We start from the raw sequence: 21949 nt of genomic DNA, 5'->3' as shown, positions 1-21949 counted from the left end.
CAAGACTTGCCCTGTCAAAACAAGACCTGTGACCCAGCCACAGGAATATAACTTCCTGCTACTACAACATTAACCTAATGTTTACACACCATTCAATTTGAGATCTTTGCTCAGGTCTCTTCTGTCACATGTAGCTATCTTTTGATCCTTAAAATCAACATTGCATCTGGAAGCATTCTGCTCAAAGTCACCTGCTCCATTTTCACTCTCTTCCTCAACTTGAACAGAAGCAAGGTCAAGCATTCATTTAAATCCATAGCTTCCATCTATAGTTAAAGAGGATATACTTCAAGCACAGCCTACTTGCCAACATGGAAAAGAGCTTTTGGGAGGCACAGAATTTATCAAGTGCCAGATCTGACCAGCTGTAAGATACTAGCCCTGTTTTTTCCTAGTCTCACAGAAGCTCCAGGTACAATCAGTTATCTTGTATTCAGTTTCAGGTGAATGCAGGTAAGCTTTTGAAACAGAAAAAGGCAAGAAGAAAGCTCCTTTGTCTCTAGGAACAACCCTGCTTTGACCATCACATCTGACTGCTGGCTTTGTAGGAGGCATTTATCACACAGTCCTACCCCAGGGCCTACAGTAAAGGTTACACTTCTGCCCATAGCAATCTCAAAAACTGCCAAGTTTGAAGGAAACTGAAGTGTCACAAATTGAAGATCCAGTACGCTCTCCATATGCACTACATGCCCAAGGATATAGATGTAGAAAAGCAGGCATGGCATCTGTACAGCAGCTCACACGACCAAGTGCAGCACAGCAAGGAACAGGCTCACTTACTACACTGCAAAAACACCACACATTTACATAAAATGGCAAGGAAAAATAGAAAAGATACAGCACTACTTACAATTATAAACAACTTTCAAGATGGTAACACTTTAGGGTTTTTTAACCAGCTGCTCAGTTTTGTGTTCTATATTCAATCCTCCCTCCTAACAGTTTCTGCAATGCAGCTTTTTCCCTGTTAATACAAACTGCATTATTCATAATCTAATTAAGCCTAAAATTAGGTATCCAGCCACATCAATACAGAAATATGAAAGTCAGTTTTCCCTTTTGATATCTTTCTCAAACTTCTACAGGTTTTCCTCTGGTTAGCTTGAAATCTCATGGCACAGATTTTGTCTGTGTGATAACTTGCCTTAAAAAAAAACAAAACCAACATGCTAAAATGCCCAATATATTGGCCAAAAAGATCAAACTCCCTTGATCAGGGAACAATTCTCTGAGGAAGCAGAATCAGGAAAAAGTGACAAGTCCTGCAAATGTAACACTGCATTGTCATGCTGTGAAAGCAACTGCACTGCCTGATGCTTGATGCATCAAGTTAATGATGGAGTTCTCTTCCTTTTTTGTTTTGGAAAATTGCTCCGTATATTGAAGTCCATATTTGTATTCCTAATCTGTATTATTTCCCTATCAAATGTGGTTTTTCCCTTCCGTCTCTGTGCATTCAGAAAAAAAAGGCCAAAAGCTACACTGCTGGTTTTCTCTGTCTTTATGTGAAATTTTGCCTTCCAATGCACTTACTTGGCTCTCACAAGCATGTTCAAGGGTGAAATCTGGATCTTTGCCACAACTGCATTCCTTATTGCAAATACATGCCAACCTTCAAAGTTCAGTTATTTGAGCAAAAACATACGTTAATTGTTGTGCAAGGGAGTGGAAAGTATATCAGATTAAGCACATCTGAAAGTATTTCACCCCACTCTTTGCTTGATAAATCAGCATAAAGCTGGATCTATTCTAGTTTTTCAATACAGACATTAAGACCACACAAGTAAAGTTTTACACAAAATCAAACTTAACAACAACCAAACAAGCATTCAGAATAAAATTACCTTCTCATATTTGTTATTCCAGGACTGGTCTAACAGGTATTGCAACATTTGTCAGCATAAAGTTATTCAGTTACATGTAAAAAATAATGGAATGCAAGGAGTGTGTTGCAAAGCGCCAGCTTAATAGATACCAGCAACTTAAAAGGCCTTTTCCTTTCACCTATGAAGGACAGCAGTGAACAGCTTGGAAAGGGGCAAGCCAGGTAACCAAGAAGCAATTCTTAAAACAACAGCTTCAATAATTTAGTATCAGCAGCACATTTTACACGTGAACAGAGATACAAGTGAAAGAAGTTCATTTACCTAAAGCATTAATCACATCTTTCATCAAAAAAGGCACAAATGTTATCCTTCACATTTGTTCTGAATAAAGACCGAGTTTAACTGGAAAATGTTTATGGTTTAGACAGAGTAGAACTGATGAAGCTGACTGCTTTCTCCCCTTAGAGCTGAAGTGTACATTGAAGCTGTGAGACAAAACCACCATCATTGCTATGACTGATGACACTTTCTCTCTGGAAAACACGTTTGTCTGTGTCACATCACAACCTGGTATTATTATCAAAGTGAACTCTTTGAAAGAATCTGCAGACCGAGGTTTTTATTAAATCAGTTGAAGAGAACCCAGCCTGTCATACGGCCCACCTAGTGCAAGACTGGATGCACTGAGCCCCAACTTTCCCTTCACTTCCCAGAGGGAAAAGGAGACAGCTATTCTAGCAGGGAACTTCTATTAAGAAGTGTACTACCATCTGAAGACCTGACAATGCCTCTGAAGCGGCAGCTCATGAGAGCACAGATCCAGGCCTGCTCCAGTTGAGGAGGAGGAACAGGCTCACAAACATCCTTAGGTTCCTGTTCTTTAAAACTCTGTAGAGCTATCTGAACTGGTGCCAGTCAGGTACTGGGGGAGAGAAAACAGAAGACACCAGAACTGGAACACAGTCACTGAAACTAGATTTTCAGGTAACTGAACAGGCACTACATTACAAATTTTCCATGCTACTTCCTATCAATGCCCTACAAATGTATCTTGATGAAAAAAAATTACTTCCTTTTTAAATTCCCCCCAAACCTTAGCATCTCACATCAAGTCTGAAGAACTGGCCCTTTTGTGGTGGCTGCAGCTAATTCTTTGCAAATTGTGACTGTGAGAATGCATGGATGCAGTTTAAGACTTTTCTCTGTTAACTGTGGCTCAGCAGACAGAAGGCATCTTGTCACTTTCCACCCCAGCCATATTTTTCACAGTCCACTCCAGCAGTCCAAGTTCAACCAAGCTGTCATCATTAGCAGGCTCCTGAATAGAAACAAGCTTTCCAAGCTCAAGAACACAGGATTTCCTGAGCCATATCAGAACAGGCACTCATCAAGACAATAACCAAAAGCATTTTAAACAATAATAACAAAAATGAAACCAAACTCAAACACCCCAACACAGGAATCTATTATCGTTGTTATTATTACAAGGTATGCAATAGCTTTTCCAGACAGTTTATTTCTAGGCCCAAATGTGTGCATTTCCTCATAGTAGGATGGTTCATGACCTCTATACAAACCTTCTCTACGAAAAGTCACTGATGGTCCACATAGAGAAACAGGCACGTCAAGCCTCATGATGGAGTTGGGAGGCCTCTAAGCATAAATGTGCTTTATGCTATATACCTTATTGAAGTCACAGCTCTTTAAACATTTCCAGCATATCTATGTGAAAATCAGACAGAATTTGGAATGTATTTAATCCTACTCTTTTCCAGGAAAACAAAGGCAAGGGATGGAGACAACTGCCTTGAGTTCCTGCATCACTGAGATTGCACTTTAGCCTCACCATACTTTCCTCCCAACAGATATCAGTACCCCTAAAGAGGTTACACACAGTTGAGTAGGGATTAATTTCTTCTCATTACATGCTTTCCCAGTACAGGGTAGAACAAGTCTCAGGGAGACAAAATAAAGAACATGGCTTCAGGGCCTGCCAAAGAACGACATCGAAACGTGACATTAGAGCCCAGGTGACCTGATGTTGGGAAGGAGGGATTTAAATGAAGTAGGATACAAACAGAATTAAATAGGAAGGCAAAGAACAGGACAGGGAGGTAAAGCTGGAATGAAATATGAGGAGCCTAGGAAGGCAGGCAGAACCCAAACCAATAGGAAAAGAAAGATCCTACATGAAGCTAACAAGAGAAAACTTTGGGTTAGCAGAGTAAGAAAGCTAGAATTGACACCAAGCCCAGAAGGGAAGACCACACACAGCCTGAAAAGCTTAAGTATAAGAAACTAGATAAAGAAGGAAGATGACTGGAAAGGCTCTTGAAAGGGAAGGTGCTAGCAGAAAAAGGCACAAGAAAATGAAGTACATGAAAAAGCCTCAATCCCTTAGCACATTCCCATATGGAAATGGGATTCCAGATTTCAGCTGTTTGTTACTTGTCAGGTTGTATCTATGCAACAGATTCCTTATCTGCAGGCTTTCAGCAAGCTGTGGAGTTTTCTTCAGAAACTGATTATGGTATATCCATCATTCAGGTATTCAACTTAGGTTTTTTAATCATACTGTGTATTTAATTATCCATGTAAAGTGTGGTGAGGAGAGAGAAGTCAGACTACCCTCCCTCGGTTCCACTTTCCATGGCAACAGATTCTATTAGAGTATTTAAAGGTTTAAATTACTAGTTTCAAATCTTCCTGCTATTATCTTTAACAGACAAGCCAAAAGAGTGAAGCATACATCAGTACTTTGGATTTCAGGAAAATCTTAATTTGACATACTTAACAGATCTTATGAATCATTCCTTTTAACATGACACTACACTTTAAGATTTAGCTTGCCTTAAATAAACTGAAAGATTTCTCTATTTTACCATGCTCATAGAGCCCTCTGGTTTGTGTACTACCTAAGCCATATTTCAGGTGGACTTTCCAAGTGGTTGAATTCAATTTTCAGACTATTAAAGTCAGAAAACCTGAAATATTCAAGCAGCAAATACTGGCTCAGAAACACCAAAGTGTCTATTCCATTTTACCTAAGAGACTTGGCTTGCTTAGCAAACAGGGACGTGGCAAGCACCAATGGAAAAAAGTTATTCTTCTTTTCCGTTTGCTTAGGTACAAGATGAAGCATTACTTTGGTTTTAATTACCAAAACAAGAACTAATGCATTTAAAGAAACAACCTCCATTAGCAGTTAGCATTCAATTACCAATCCAAGTCAGAGAAAGAAGCATTTACAGTGCAAAACCCAGTAGGCAAATTTAACAGACTATATCTGCAAAATGCAGAAATCAGAATTACATTATGACTTCTGCCTGTCTATTAGGAAATACAAAGGGATTTACCTTCCAACATCCCTCAGTAGTACAGCTTGATAGTCTGAGAATGCAAATGCAAATTCACATTCTTATGAGTAAAAGCTGGACTGTTACAACATTCAACTTTAACTGCCAGACTTCTGTTATTTAAAGGTACTGTTGTTGCCTCAAGACTTGCATCAGCCATCCTTTCCAACTGTGAAAAATTAAAAAGTCAACAGGCCCTAAACACTTCTACTGGTGCCCCACAGTCTGAAGCTTTGGAAGAACACCCTCCCCACTCCACAAAAAACAAAACAAAACAAAACAAAACAAAAAACAACCAAAAAAACAAGGGAAAAAAAAAAAAAAAGAAAATTACACCTCTGAAAAAACAACTGCACCACAGCTCTTACACCAGACAGTTTACATGTAGAATATTGTTACCTCATGGCTAATTATAAAATGCTGGGTTTTTAAAATGAAAATTTAGCTGAAAAAAAAAGAGATAGCTGAAAGCAAGTGACTCAGAATCAGCCTGCTTCAGCTGTGCCATTCCAAAGCTAAGTCCATTTCTTCCAGGGCTGAAAAGTACAAAAAGACAACCCACAGCAGATTTGCACAGCGAGTTAAGCACACGAATTCCCATGCCAGTGGGGTCCTGCTGAAATACTACAGATTCAGCCACATACTCACAAGTCAAAAGAGAAGTGGTAAGACTGAAGAACCCATAAATGCTATTGCCCACTACAACATCAACAACAGACTAAAGGTTCTGCCTCTGCTCTTCCCAGAGCTGCAAAAGGAAAAAACCTCACAAAAATCCCAGACCAAGCACTTGTACACCTTTAGTGAGTGACATTGTGACCAACAATCATGAGTATGTTTCTTCAGTTTTCCACAACTCCCGAGTTAAGACTGTAGCACAAAACCAATTTTCTTAACACACAAGAAGTACAAGAGATGACATCACATCACACTTCCTTAAGTCAAAGATTCCCCTAACTTGAAATATGGTCATAGCCTTACAAATACATTAACTTTTCCAACACAGCTTTAAACATTGGTTTAAAGTAGTCTAGTTAAGCAGGTCCACACCACTAATCAACTTCTGTGTGGTCCTGAACACTTTGGAGAATAAACGGTAATTGCAGCATCACAGAAATGGTCCAAAATCACTCCTTTAATTGCTGTTCAGAACAATCCAGAAATACACCATGTAAATTTAATTCCAGCTGGATATATTTGAGCCAACTCATTTCCAGTTTAACCTTAAGCAACAAAAAGAAAAAAAAAAAAAAAAAAAGCAAAACAAATATGGATGTATACATAAGCATAAACATATGGGCCTAATACAAATCTAATCAAAGGAACTGTAAAATACAAGCAGTAATGTAACATTATGTAAACTTAAAGAAAATAGCAATTCATACATTCATATAATAAAAGACATAAGTATAATCAGTAACTACTCCTTTTTCTATGCCTTTACTCTTAAAGTCCATTGTGTTTATTCATGATTCAGTCACATCAACACATCTAAAGGGTATTCCGGTGAAGATAAGCAAAGGTAGCTACCACAAACTACAAACAGAACCATTTAATCTTAAAATCTGCAAACATCACAGCACATCAAACATGTTTTTTTTCTGTCTTAAACTTAAGCATTTGGAATTCCAAGCTCATGAGGTACTATCTCCCTCTAAAATATATACCTGTTCTCTGACATGTAGAAGACCAGAAAGGTATCTGAAACTGCACAAGTCATCCTCAAACAAATACACTATACTCTAATACAGAAAAACTCCAGTTTTTCATCAACTGCACAGAAAAAATTACTAACTCTGAGCTACTGAAGACAAGTGCTTACCTTCAATCCTTTTTAAGGCCGACAGACAAGTATCCCGGCTTGGAAACTCAAACGGATTATTACAGGTCCGAATGGTGTCACATTCGCACTTCCCGTTGATTATGTTACAACCTGTTATAAGGTTTTCATTGCATGGTTCAAATCCAAGAAGCTGATCATCATCCCAGTTTTCATCTAAAATAAACAAACAGACTCGCTCACTATTGGATTTCAGCTGCAGTACGTAAATTTCAGCCGCTTCAGAGCTGTGTGCGATTCACTTCCAGTTCAACACAGTGCTAAACAGAAGATAACAGATTAAAAAAATAACAGATTAATCTAAACAGTGGGATTTGCCAAAGGCCATGTCTCACAGCTGTTCCACTGCCCATTTTGCTAAAGCAACTGGCATTGTTTACTTCCATCTGTATGAAAACTATGTCATCTCGGGAAAAAGCATAGCTGTAGTACCAATGAGTGCTTTCTAACAGAAATAACTTTTGCAGATAGTTGAAGTTATAAATATAATGGAAGTGAGAACATTGTACAGAATCTGCAGCTGTTACAGAAGTCAAAACTGAGTCAGAAAGACAGCATTTTAATAGATGATTAAAAAATGCATCGCATTCACTCCACGGAAATAACTTTTTATTACAGAAATGCTGCAAGATGCCAGTCCTCTGATTCCATTATATGACAAAAAATCAGTTTTCCAGCAGTCCTGAATTATCATACATATTTCTCGGAGAATTGATCAAGCACATTGCACTCCTTGCTGTCAAGGGTCATGTGATAGTGGGGCCAAGATGAGTCTCTCTGCTTAAATAACTCTGTTCCTTTTGAATCAGTCCTGTCAGATGTGTGTAACTGGTATTCCCACTCTACAACTGCCCATCTTCCTCTTAGGAGGCCACATGCAACAAGGTAATTTTTTTTTTTTTCTCCAGAAAGAAATACAAACCAAAGTCAATCCAGAATTCCAAAAGATTACCAGTCCTACAATAGGTCAGTTTCCTTAGGTCAAGTGCACATCCCACCAACTCAGAAGATTAACCAAGACAGAAAAATAGAAGAGCCTGAATTTGAAGAGACCTTCAAGAGCATCCAGTTCCAATCTCCTTGCTATGGACTGGGACACCTTCCACTAGACCATGTTGCCCAAAGCCCCATCCAAACTAGCCTTGAACACTACCAGGGCATCCACAACTTCTCTGGGAAACCTGTTCCAGTGCCTCACCACCCTCACAGTAAAGAATTTCTTCCTAAAACCAAATCTAAGCTTATTCTCTTTCAGTTTTATACCATTCCCCCTTGTCCTATCACATGCTTTTTTAAAGCAAGATTGAAGAAACTAAAAAAGGCATTACATATTCTTTGCTAAAGAATGCCAGATGTTTTATAGAGAGACAAGCTTGGAAAATTAAGTGCTACAAAATAGTTGCAGAGAGTCCACTAACTTCAAGTGATGATAAAAGGAAAAAATAGATATTTTTAATCTTTATATCCTTACTTTCAACAGCAGCACTCACATTGCACATTCTAAGTAGTTCACTCCAATTTTATTTACTATCAGCAAGCAAGTTTCCAATATAGATCCTGCCAATAAACACTTCAAAATGTTCAAATATCTTTATGCAGGTGGGTTTCTTGTTGTTGGGGTTATCAGAGGCTGTCCTCGAGTATGAGAGGCCACAGCCAATACAAAATTGTCATTCAGTAGTCTGATGCTCAACAGAAGCCTAAAAACTAATAGCAAATAACAATATATACACACATATTCTGAGGATGGCAAGTAAATTCTTTCTACTCATAGAAATATGCAGAATATTCGTTAACCTGAAGTTTTTCCTGTTTTGGAGAGGAAAAAAATTATCTATAAAGAGCTGTTTACCAATTCAGTACTGTACATGATCTACAGGAAGTGTCACAGCAGATTCTCACAGGTGTATTTCTCCCTGTATAGCAAACTCCTTGCCTTCTATTATGAGCTGGCAAAGTATCCTGCTGACAAAAAAAGTACTGATAATCAACAAAGTCCATTTTAGAAGTGACGATGGGAACCTCCATGGGAACCTCATGGCTCTTCTCCATAAAAATAGCAAAGGAAGAGTAGTCACTAACCCCAGGAAGTAATTTTTTTTCTTAGCTTAACCTATCATCCAATACAGCAACTGTATCAATGAAAGTCAAAGGAAGCGCAGCAGTTCCTGAAGAGAAACTATTAAAATTCTTTCAAAGGAAGATGCCTCTTCAGTAATGCTTGGGACACTCTCATTGTGATGAGGCTGTGTGTACAGAGGAAAAAAAAACAAAACCCTGAGAATTTGGAGAACAATAATACATCCTGTTTTTGAGAAACCGGAATACAGCCTGGACAATTTGTATTTTAGAAGTCACAGCAGCAATCCATGTGAGGACAAGAACAAAAGCTACACCTATGGTCCAAGACTCGCTGTCTGAAACTCTGTAACAAGGACCACAGCTTCATCCAGATCAGCCTAACAGCATTCAAGTGCTTGTGTTGCTCCTAGTTTCTGACACAGGCACTCCTCCTTCACTCCAGGGCGCAGGACAGGAGCCCAGAGGCAGTGCATGCACTCCCAGCCCTGCACCAACCAGGCCAGTGCAGTGCAGACTGGAAGGACCGATGGCAATGCTCTGCTGCTTTTCTAGCAAGCCATTTGTGCTGCTTTGCCTTCTGGTATTTCAGCACTAGATCTTCTCGAGGCTGACAGATCAGCAGGATCTTGTCACATGAGAGCTGCCCACCCCACACAAGGTGGGACCCAGCTGGCACGGGAAGCAGAGCCATCCCTTACCTGTGGCAGAACACCTGGATGGAGGTGTATGCACAGTGTGGCACTACACACACTCATTTTCTGGACAGTTTAGTGGTTGGTACCACATCTGCCAGCTCTCATGAGTTTCCAGAAAAGGAGGTACACAGGAAGCACATGGCCCAATAGAAGGTGCACCTAAAGTCTTCACTGCCACACACCTCAAAAATTAGCTCAGTGGCCATTAAAGTCTTAATGAGAAATCCCTCAGCAATACTTGTTCAGACTATACCCCTAACATGTTGAATCGTCAAACTAGGTATTTATTTTTCATTATTCAGTGTGAATAGAGAAAAGTTACATTCAGACAGAAAAAATGCAAATCCAGTTTGAGCCTGCACATCTTCTACCAGCCTGCTTTTCACACAAGTTTATTTAGAAGCAAGATTTCCATCAATGAAGTAGCAAGCATGTAGCAAGAGCTTATTTTAGTTCAGTAAATCAGTGCCAAGTCTACCATGATTGTTCATACAGACTACAGACTGACTCCTTTTCCTAGCTGATTTAGTCCTTTTATGAACAGAATTTAAAGGTCCTGTTAGATGAATAATTGTTTACCACTTAGAATAAAATCTCAGAAGTCATGTCAATATAGGCAGAACAAAATTCTTTGGAATGGAAGGTACAACCACATGAAAGGATTCACATGAGCTAAAGGGATGAATCCAGCATATAATTTCAATTCCAAACTTTGGATACTTGATGCAAATGTATCTAGTGTTCTCATTGATGCAGATAAACAGTGGTCCAGTACAGCATGCTCGCACCTTCAGAGGTCAGCAATATTTCAACTGACAGTGGAATGATTTCTTGTACAAAACATATAACCTAGCTTCTATTACTCACAAAGATCATCATGTCCTGGGGACTACTCCAAAAATAAGCTTGTACGCACCAGTGATTTGGGACCTGGGACAGTTCACAAACTATTCCAGGCTGTATACATTTTCCTGCATGCTCTGCTTGACCTCTGTGGCTTCCTTTTAAGAAGACTGGTTTTTTTATGGCTACCTCTCAAACCTGTATGATAGGAACAAAGAAACTGAAATGTAATAATTTGTGAAAGCTTTATTTCTCTGCAAGCAGGGCCAACAAACACCAAATAGAAGAATCTTTGCCTCAAACCTTGGTATGCACATCCTATCCCCTAGCTATTTCTAGGACATCTAAAAATACAAAAATCAAGTATGTACTTAAGACTAGATTTTTTTTTAAGCAATGCAGCTGAAAAAAAGCCCAAGTAAACTACTGGTTTTCATCCAATCTTTGTTTAGCTGTGATTTTCACCACCTCACTGTGCTGGCATGATCAGGTAAGGGCAAGAAATCAAAGGGCTGCACTTTTTAGCCATCCCAAGTTGTCACTGGAGTCTTGTTATACAGTCACTTAAGTACCTTTTGCACACAAGCCTCAAAGCAGTTCAAATGCTCCCAGCAGGCTCATAACTACAGCTTCAAAGACATTTCTCTTTCAAATAATTTCTATCTACATGCAGTTCCCCACTCTTCCCAACTCATTCAGGCAAGTTCCAGATAAAGTTTCAGATAATTAAGTAGTTCTGCATATACTCAGATCAAAGTTAAGTCTTGGACATAATACCTTTTTAATTTTTCAAACTGTGCTTTCATACCAAAAGGTAGCACCACTTCACATTAGTTCCAAACTTTTTTTCCTTTTCTCTTCTGTCATTCATATAATCACTTGCTTTCTGTAAAGCAAATGTTTCAGCTTGCTAAAAATTCACATACTGCTCTGGTTGCTGAGTATTCCCAAGTTCTGTCATAGCATGCATCTAAAGTAGGGAAGAGGATTAAGGCATTAACAAGTTGAACAAGAGGTCCTTGAACAGGTCTAGTCTGGGAAATAGTCTGAGAAATATGTCTCTGGTAAGCAGCATTCCATCACTTCTTCCATACTAAATCCTACATACCAGCACCAAGCAAGGCACGATGGTCACGACTAAAGCATTCATCTTCTTTGCCTGAAGAGCTGCTTGTGCTTTTAGAAAAGCATGCCACTGAGAAACTAACTTTAAGCCTTACTTTCAAGGCACACACTACCTCACTATAGTAACATTTATTATTTATTATTCCCCATTGGCAAAAGATCATCTCAAAACCAGTGCAAGCTAAAAGTACAAGGAAAGACCTTTTTAGAGACTGCTTCTCTGTTGCTTAAATTTTTGCTTTCCCTTCCTTCAAGTTCTCAATTCTTTCTGCCTGCCACAGAAACTTGTGTGCCCCAACCCTTCTCTTTCTTTCTGGACATCTAATGAATGCCAGCTATTGTTTGAAGAATGCTATACTGTTCACCTTCACAGTTTAGATAATGCATCACCTCAAAACAGCAAGAAACAGACTGAAATGATCATTCAATTAGCACTGTTGAAAACAAACACACAAGCATTTTGCCCATAATAATCACCTGTTTACCCCCCTACCCTTTGAACTGTAATTTGACTGGAGTGGATTGAGTCAACTACTGCAGCATGGTTACTCTGCTTCTTCCACCATTTTTTTCAGCATCCCAGGTAGTTCTCAGGACACTGAGAAGAGCAAAGACATCATAAAATATACTGATGACTTGAAACTGTCCAAGTCATATTTTACAGATCCTTGCATCCTTCTAAATCTGCATTTGAAGACAAGAGAGAAAAAAATCCTTATTGAGACTGGTACATCCCTCTGGGAACTGGGAGGCAGAAGGGGGAACCTTTCAGAAACTCCAGCATAAAACTAGATGCATGGTCTGAGCCCCACCACTCCAGCATGCTGGTATACACAACAGCATTTTCAAATCAGTGGTATTCATTAAGATGGTATGAGATTCTGAAAGGATTCTAACTTGCTAAAATAAAAAAAGGAAATGCTTCTTGCCAGTACTCTCGCTTCTCTTTGAACAGGAAAAAAGAATGATGGAAAGGAAATTCATGTTTTGGAGGAGCTGAACAATAGAAATGACTAATTACCACTAAAGAATGCTTGAAACCCAGCCCTAGACCTTGAAAAGCAGCAGAAGGAAAGGCTAGCCTTGAAGTGAGTTTGAGATCACACACTGGCTTCAATCCTTTCCCCCCTTGCAACTTATTCCTCCACTGAAGTCATGAATCAAGGACTAGAGCCAGCAGAAACTTTTATGGTAAGACACACAGCTGAGAGTTTTGTGAGAAAGCATTTTTTTTCCACATTTTGGAATGGTCTATTTTCCAAGATCAAATCTTCATGTGGAATGTACAGCAGTACCAAAGGGTTTTTGCAGCTTCCTGAGAAAATTTCTAGTCAAAGCTAGAAAGCAGAACTGTACCATAACATTTAGAACACATGCATGTAATGCTTGTCTCCAGCCTGACTGCCTGCTTTATCTTAGCATGTACCTCAGGTGATCAAATCCCCAGTATAGTGAGAAAGATTTTCACTGCAGCAGATCTTCATGTGTCTGAAGACAGTTATTTCATACCAAGGAATGCAGAAAGTATTTAAACAGACCAGCTTTCCAGTAAATTATCAGAAACTCTATAGAAGTCTTGAGGAAGGCAAGGAGATAAATGGAAATATTAAGAGAAGCATGTGACATGGACCACTACTGCAAGTTTTTAAGTTTTCTTTCCCCCACACTGTCTGGAATATTTTACTTCTCCAGGTAACCTCCCCTCACTCTGCCTCTTTTTTTAGGGGCAGGGGGGTGGGGGGGCAGGGGAGGGAGGGATGGGGAGAAGTGTGTTTTGTTTTTTGTTTTATGACTTTCACTCTTAGGGTTCCCCACAGCAAAACTAAATGGTATTTCCAAAAGCCTTCTTCCCCAAAGATGATCTGAAGTAATAAATCATGAGTTTTGAAGTCTGGCCCCTACACATCTACACACCTGAAAAAAAACTTACAAGCAAATTATTTTAATCTGATGACCAGAAACATGTCTTGTTCATAAATAGCTGACTGAAAATACTGCACTGTGTCCCAGGATTTAATTGCTCAGAAAAAGCCTCTGCCAGTACTCCCCTGATTAGAACGAGCACAGACAGTGGTGTTTCAGCTGTCATAGCAGATTTTTCCTCTAGCTCTAGAAAACTCTTTGCAAAAATAATTGCTAAAGCCTCAGAAAAGGACCAAAGCTTCATAACCATTTTCCAAAGCAGTCTAAAATTCCAATTTTCTTTTTTTTTTTTTTTTTTTTTTTCCAAGCTGCACTCTGCACCCACACACTTCAGAAGCCTGCATGTACAGCAGCACGCAGCAGCTTCACTGCAAACAAGTACTTGGCTGGCAGCTTGCTGAAGCTGCTAGGCAGAGGCAAAGCTGACAGGAGTAGGAAAAGTTTTGTCAAAGACAAATTCTGGAACAGGGCCATGAATAAAGCAACCTATACCAAGAACAGTCCACACTATTGTAGGAAATCTGATATCCTAAATATTTTGCCACTTTCCCCTCCAGTCATTAATGCAGCACCACTGAACATCATAATTACAACATATTTCAGAGGAATTGCACCCCACACTTCTTTGTCACAGAAGACTATAGGAAAAACTGAAGCCTGGATTTAGAATTACCCTCAAGGCTTCTTTTCTTTTCCTAAAAACTAACTTAGAGATAGACATCAAGTTAGTCATTTCTATTGTGAAAGCAGCACAGGTTACATCACAGCACATGAACCCAGCTTTTTATCAACAACCCATCAGTGAGGGGAAGAAATACCTCCACACACACACATCCAGCCTTTCTGAAAAAATCTTGAGGAGAGTACAACACAGCCTGTAGCAAAACACCGAAATTTAATTCATTTCAAGGATAAGAAACCAAACAGAATGGGCTTTCTTGGATTCAGAAACATGACACTTGCTAGATTTTTCATCAGTAAAATAAAAGACCCAAGCCCATCCAAACGAACAAACCCCAACCAACAAGTGAAGCCTAACAGTGGCTATATAAGGCTTAAAGTTCAGGAAATGAGTAAGAACATGGGAATTGGTGCATGCCTATGAGCCAGTCAGTTCTTTTCCTCCTGCCCACAGCCCTGCATTCCCCAGTTAATTTTCTTATTCAGTCTTAATAAAGACTTGCAGTCATGACCCACAAGGTGGTAACATGATTTGCAGATTCTCAAGTTAAGTATCCAGCATACCCAGTGAAAGCTGCTGGGGACTGAGTACTGCCTCTGGTAAAGGTGTGAGCTGCTTCCATTCTTCTCAAAACATTAGGAAGGGCTTACTTCCCCAAAACAAGGCCAAACTAGTCTGTCTAGACAAGAGCTCCCCCAGGGACTATTTTTAATCCATATGCTTATGTCAAATTTAATCTAGATGGCCTCTATGCAGTTATCTTCCCATCTTAGTTTATGTTGGTAAATTTCTCCATGTTGTAAGTTTCTCCATATATATATATAAGCTTTCTGTGTCAGTATCAGTCATTTTCCATGTTCCAGTATTGCCAGACACAACCAGTGTCACTCAGTCTCAGCAAAACCCTGAGTTCTTGATTTCCAAGTTTACATTCCCTGTGGATTAAATGCATTCTCAAATGAAAAGCAGTTTATAAGTCACAAGAGATACTTAATAGGTCACCTCTACAAAGTATTCAATCCATTAAAACAAAGCAACATTCGGTTATGTCTGCAAGACCCTACAAACTTTACTTATTGAGATGAAGGATCCTTAAGGCGGGCACAAAGTAAGGAGGAGAAGAGGACAGCATTTTTGAACCATATTAATGGGTTAATTATTGCATAATATGCCTGTCAGTGAAATGACATTTTGGTTGACTAAGTACCAGGCAAGAAGTTAAATTATGCAAGAATCCTTCAATTAGCTAGAGGGTGCTTAAACCAGCAAAGATGCCTAGGGGCAAGTTTGAAGGTAGTTTAAAAAAAATTAAAAAAATCTTTAGAAGCACCATGATTTTGGGGAACCTGGTGAAATAATCACTTTCTGTGTGGAAAAATTCACATAAACAGAGGATGCTTATACACAGTTTTAAGAACTAGAAATAAATAAAAAGAGAATATTCCTCTTACAAAAGTTAAAGAACTTAATAATCCAGCATATCCTCAATGACACTTCTAGTTTTAAACTAATTGTGCTGATCCACAACAGCAAAATCCTACTAATTCCTGCATTATATCTGTTAGACTTTTCCATTTAATTTTTGCTGAAATACTGGAACCAAGACATTTCTAAAATTGAAACACGATGCCCAGAAACAGAGACGAAACCATTTCCAAGTCAAATAAGCACCTGATCCAATTCAAATTCCATGCCACACTCAGAGTTACATGCTCTTACTGATGTTGAGATTTCAGCATTGATGGAATACAGAGTAGAAATAGCTTATAAATTATCCAGTCTGTGTGTAAGACGTCAGCATTTTCCTAGTAAGTGTTTTTGGGGGCAGCAGGGAGGAGGACTAGGGGAAGGGGACTGTTAAATTCGATCAAGACTAGCGTATCAGAAGCTGAATATTCACCAAAGAACTACTTCTCATTCCAGTTTCACAACTTAGGTAATTCTTCTGACTGTTTACTTTTTTGACAACATAAATATTCTTTCCATTTGTCTCCCTGATAGTCTGAATTGCTGACAGCCTTTGGACAAAGTACTTTGTCTTCACACCCACAACCATTGCTACACCACTTAATATTGATGAAGTCCCCAACCAAATCATCAGTTCTAGCACTTGATGTTACTGAAAGTAGTTTTCTGCACACACAGGGACATCAGAACTACTTGGACATTTCCCCAGCCATTCACTGCATAACAAAGAAAAAAACCCAAACAAACAAAAAGTTAAGAAATTTGGGCTGCACTGTTCCAGTCCAAACAGATGTAAGCACATCTGGGTTACCCACATGCAGCTTCCAGATTACTTGAACTTCAGCAACTTGTACTGAAAGCAAAATACTGCCTGATCTTTAGGGGACTGGACTGCATCACAGGCAAGAAACCAAGCATGCAGTATAGCAGTCTGCCTGGAGACAGAGCATCAAGTTGAGAGCTTTGTGTCCATTGACCCACCCGTTAGAGAGCACAGGACTGAAAACAACTGGAAACAAGGTTCTCCAAAGGGTACTAGCTACCAAAGTTACTTATGATAAAAATCATCATCAAGACTGCAAGGCAAGTTGCTCTTACTTCAGTAAAGCAGGGAAGAACTGTATTTGCACGCATGTAAACCAATGCCTGAACAAAACAAAAAAACCAAGCTCAGCTTTCCTCTCCCAAATTTTGAAAAATAAGCTAGGCTTTCAAGGTTTAAATTCTTCTCATCAGCTCCAGTTCCACTAAGCTTCAGTTACATACCATACACTGTGCCCTTATATATTTCTCAGGGAGGAAAACTTGGAAGATGGGAGAGGACAATGGCCACATCCAAACTCTCCCAGCTTGCCCCAGCAAGGAGTCAGACAAACTGTAATGCTCCAAATTCCCAAAAAGATGCAGTTCAGTAAATGAGACTAGGACTAGCCACAGTAAGGAAAGTTTCTGCAATCATCCTAGGAGACTAAGATACATACTTCCCAATACTTGCCTAAAATCTGCTACAGCAACCTTCTCCTGGTCCCAAGTGAACTTCAGAAGTTAGTGTATAACTTCAAGACAAGCTTTAAGGACTCAAGGCAAGCATTAAATTACCTACAGTAAGCAAAAAGAGTACAGCAATAACTGTACCTCCCCAACCAAGAAAAAAGACCCAACTAACAACTAAAGCAAAAACCACACCCAAATCCCATTCAAAACAAACCAACAAACCAAAACCAAACAAAGTAATAGAAATTATTGGTAAGCTAGTGGCACAGTGATACCTTCTTTCAATGTCTACCTGGAGGCTAATTGATATGGAAGCATATTCTAGAGAGAAAATAAGAACACCTTCAGACTAACAGTTTTGTTAACCATGCATTTCAAATATATCACAGAAACTTATGTTTCTGTTACACAGTTAAAAATAATTTCCAGTCACTTTCAGTGCTATATTATTTGCTACTGTCATGACCTTGAAGAGTTTAGCAAAGCAATCTAGGCCTCTTCATCTAATAGCACAAGAAACTGTGGAAGCATGGAAACATACAAAAGAGAGTCATCTCAAGAAATGCTTTCACAGAGTAACCTCACTTCTTTGGCAGAACTTTTTCAAGGCTCTCTGATCCCCTGGAAAGCCAGAGCCCTGCCCAGCTCAGAAGCCAAAGCTAAGGTGTTTCCAGAGAACTTCAGTCTAATTCTTCAGTGGTGGCTCTAGAATTACCTTTAAAGGTAGAAAGTAAAGGCAATTCATGCTTTTCATTCAAAATTTCTCAACCTTAAGAGCCTGTGGAAGGAGGTGTAGGCTCTCAACACCTCATAGAACCAACCCAGCAAATCCCTGTAAAGGATGTTGTAAAGTCAAGAGATGCTGGAGGTACACAAAGTCTCTCAAGAATGCCCTTTAGGAGGTGTAGCTACCAGCACTAGGACCTCAGAATTATTACTTACTAAGAATACAACTGCATTTAGGAAAGGCATTTACTCACTTCAGGAAAACAACACAAATGGAGTGCTGGAACTGCTCAGAGAGGTGGTTAAGGTGGTGAGATAAATGAGAACTTCAGCTTTTAGAATAATATAGGAAAAAAACCCTCAGGATCAACAACAGATTTCATTAATAAACAGCGCTTTAACAAAGAATGGTCTGTTTGTAATTTCAGAAAGAAAAGCTACCAGCAACAGATGCCACAGAGACTTCCCTGTCAGGTGTTATGGAACTCATTTACGTCAAGCATGTTAAATGCTAAAAACAAGTTAGCAGACAAGTATTTCTACCTGCTGCTGTTCCAGCTCTCGAAGTCTTCTATAGCCTAGCATATGCTGACAGTCTGAAATAAGACAGGGATGAAGCTTCAAAAATGATACAAAAACACATGCTTATAAGTGTAGCCAGTAGGGGTCATTTCAGTGTAAAAAATTGCAATGAAAGAAAAGTCTAGAGATGGGAAGGAGAGTAAAAACATGAATTTCTGTTCACACAGTTCTGCAAGACACTTCCATTTCCTCCTCCCTGGACTGGGGAAGGAAAGGGTTTGCAGTCCCAATGTGCAAGACAACAAAAAAAGTGCAGCCTTTATTCTGTCAATGGATAAAGCCATGGCTTAATACTGCTCATATCAGGCATCACCAGCCTAGCCTGTTGCATGTGTGCCTGTAAACTGAACAACTGTTTAGGTCATCACAATCAAAAACACAGAACTATTCAAGCTCATATTAGCAATCAGAAGTAGTACAATCAGTACTCTTTTATCCTCGCTGCCACCTCACGTGCAAAACACGCACCATGAAGAACAACATATTACCTCTGTTCCTTAGAATGGGGCAGTTTCCTGACAATTCACTAATAGGTGTTCCAGGACTATTTATCAGGCTGATGGCTCAGCTCGGTTCATTTTCACTTATGAGAATGAGAATTAAATAGATAAAATAAGAAAATTAAATAGGAAAGTTATCTCCCTTATAGTTAATAGATCGTTATCTCCCTCCCTTAGGACTATTCCTATACGGACAGCTGGAACTAGTTTCTAACCACAACACTAATTGAAACACAATCTTGCCAACAAATGCTTCATACTATTTTCAACAGTAGATGGGACGTGTTACGAGTTGAACTACAGCAACGTACAGATTGCATCACTTCAAAGGCATGAAATACTCCTAAACTGCCAGAGATGTCCATACTGTGATACAGTAAGGGAATTGGAACATTAAGGCCTTCAATGACTGTAGACTTTTTGTTCTTTAAACCATCGAGAAGGGGGGAAGCTTTTACTCGATAACACATGACAAGAGAAACTCCTGCAAAACCAGGTAAATTTTCTAAGCACCTTTGCTTGTACTTTTCTATTTACAAAAGCTTGTCCAATACATATTAAAAATAAGAAACTAAAGCAAGGTACATATTCAGCAACATAGTCTCAACCAAGGTCTTCAAAATAGTTTAGGGCCATTTAAAAATATTTAACAGTCCAGCTTTTAATCTAGAGCTCATCCTACCCAAGCATCAGCTCCCGAGGCTGACAGCATTGGTTGTAGCAAAGGCGGGACACACTGCGTGCTCTGCTGTGGTTTGCAATTTATTTGTTATGGAGGCAAATGGAGTTTCAAACTAGTAAAGAGCAAGCGCCAGGACAAAGGTCAGCTGCCCACTAAAAATGACCGGGTTTAGCTTTCTTAAAATAGTGCATCATTTTAAATGCAAGTTTTTTGGACAGATGCTGCCTCACCAGCTCTCTGGACTTTCTACTGCCCTCTACCCGCCGAGAGGAGACCGCCTCCGTCTCCTTTTCCAGAATTGTCGAAGCTCCCGCTCCGAAACACATATACATTTATACATATCTCAAACTAGGGCTTATTTGTAATCTCTTTACAGCGCCATGTTTTCCCTCAACTTGGGGGAAAAGGCAATTGGAGGTACAAGAGAAAGAAAGACCAAAAATTTGTCTCTGGCCTTTCATTAATTTATAACACATTAAAAAAAAATACATTTTAGGAATTCTGATAGATAAAAAACTGAAGGGGGGGTGGAATTAAGTCCTTTTGCATTTCCTACCAATTCATCCCCTCACAAGACGGCAGGAAGCTGAAGTGACTTTGAGAGGAGAGGTATTTCCCCTCCTTGATACTCCAGCAGGGAAAAAGACACCCCTTATCATTATATGCCGAGCAGGACAGGCAGAGAGATATTAAGTGACAGGAACAGGAAAGAAAACTTTCGTAACAGATGTCAGTCTTTGTTGTTTCTTTACACGGGAGGGAATCCGGAACAAGCATCATGTGTGCACGACTGACCTCCGAGATCTCCATCTGCCAAACTCTTCCCGAGTCCTTTATCAAGGAATTTTAGCTGGGCATCAGTAGCGGATACAAGCTACTAGCAACCCAGTGACATGCTACGGAGAATTAGTAGAACCCTAAAGTTTAGGGTAAGAAAATTAAGGGCAAAACTTCTAAGTTCAGGTTTGTGGGTTTTTTAAAGCAGGGAAGCTTAGAAGACACACTCACAGATGGGACAGGCGGGAGGGCTGGAAGGGAAGGAGGGCGCACCGGCGCCTAAGACGTCTTAGGTGCGCCCTCCTTCCTTTCCCGCCGCCCACCGGTACCCCCACTCCGGGGGATGAATGGTTGGAGGGATGGATGGAAGGATGGTGTCCCGCCACCTCTCACCTTCGCAGACGCCCACTTCGTACTCGGTGATGGAGTCTCCGTTGAGCGGCGGTCGGATGACACAGCGCAAGCCCCGGTCGCAAGCTCCGTGCAGCCCATAGACTCCCCCGCAGCTCTCGTTCCGCTGCCGAGCGCACATAAAACAGCAACCGCAGATCCCCAGCACGATGCTACCGGGGCAGCTCTTCGGTTCCTCGCATTTGGATTCGTCGCAGGGTAAGCAGACGAGAGCACGCGTCCCCGACTCGCCCAGCAGCAGGGCCAGCAGGAACAGCCACCCCGCGGCCGCCAGGTGCCAGCCGCCGTCTCCGCCCGGGCGTCTCCTCCCCGCCGAGACCGCTGCCAGGTACATCCCAGCCGCCGCAGCCCGGCCTGGGCCGGGGGGAGCCTCTCGGAAGCCCCCTCGCCGGGCGGCGGACCCGAGCGTGCCGCGGCTCCTTCCCGCCGCCCCCGCCTCCGGCCCCCCGAGGAAAGTTTCCTCTCTCGGCGGCGGCGGCTTCAGCCAAACTTCTCCTCCGGGTGGCGGCTCCGCCCGCTGCCCCACTCCTGGAAGCGGCGTCCCTCAGTCCGCTCGTCCCTCGCCCGCCGGCTCCCGGTTCCGCGGCGCCGTGCGTGCGAGCGGCTGCGAGCGCGGCTGCGGCGGCTGCTGGCTCTGTCCCCCTCGCGTCCCGAGTCCCGACTCGCCTCCTGCCTCCCTCTCGCCCCGCTCCAAGTGCGCCCTCTGCCCTGCCCCCATTGGGCGAGGATCGCCTCCGCACCGCCCCGAGTGCCCGTCCGCGCCTCTCTCATTGGGCACTGCCGGGGCCGGCCCGCCCCCTTTCCTCCCGCGCCCCCCCCCAGCCCCAGATCCTGGGGCTGGAAGAGGCGCAGCGGAGGCGAGGAGCAGCCTGGGCCCCACAGCGGCCGCCGCCTCCGCCTCCCCCTGCACCTCCCCTCCCCCTCCCGGGGCTCCG

General features: G+C 41.1%; 1 protein-coding gene across 3 annotated transcripts in view; it reads right to left on the bottom strand.

Moving 5' to 3' along the window:
- Positions 1 to 21695, bottom strand: part of CRIM1 (cysteine rich transmembrane BMP regulator 1) — a 174767-nt gene extending 153072 nt beyond the window's left edge. The window contains exons 1-2 of one of the 3 annotated variants that reach the window (XM_015621639.2): positions 20997 to 21695; positions 7008 to 7181 (exon numbers count right to left, since the gene is read on the bottom strand). In XM_015621639.2, the coding sequence (XP_015477125.1) occupies positions 7008 to 7181; positions 20997 to 21348 (526 nt within the window). In that variant the 5' untranslated portion in view covers positions 21349 to 21695. Of the gene's footprint in view, positions 1 to 7007; positions 7182 to 20996 lie in introns of those variants that run through there. The other 2 variants (XM_033512620.1, XM_015621642.3) reach the window with 2 other exon arrangements.
- Between the last annotated feature and the right edge of the window lie 254 nt (positions 21696 to 21949).

Source organism: Parus major, chromosome 3, assembly GCF_001522545.3.
Source record: "Parus major isolate Abel chromosome 3, Parus_major1.1, whole genome shotgun sequence".
Classification (NCBI taxonomy): Eukaryota; Metazoa; Chordata; class Aves; order Passeriformes; family Paridae; genus Parus; species Parus major.
Note: the sequence above shows the minus strand (reverse complement) of the source record. Positions and strands in the feature narration are given on the sequence as shown.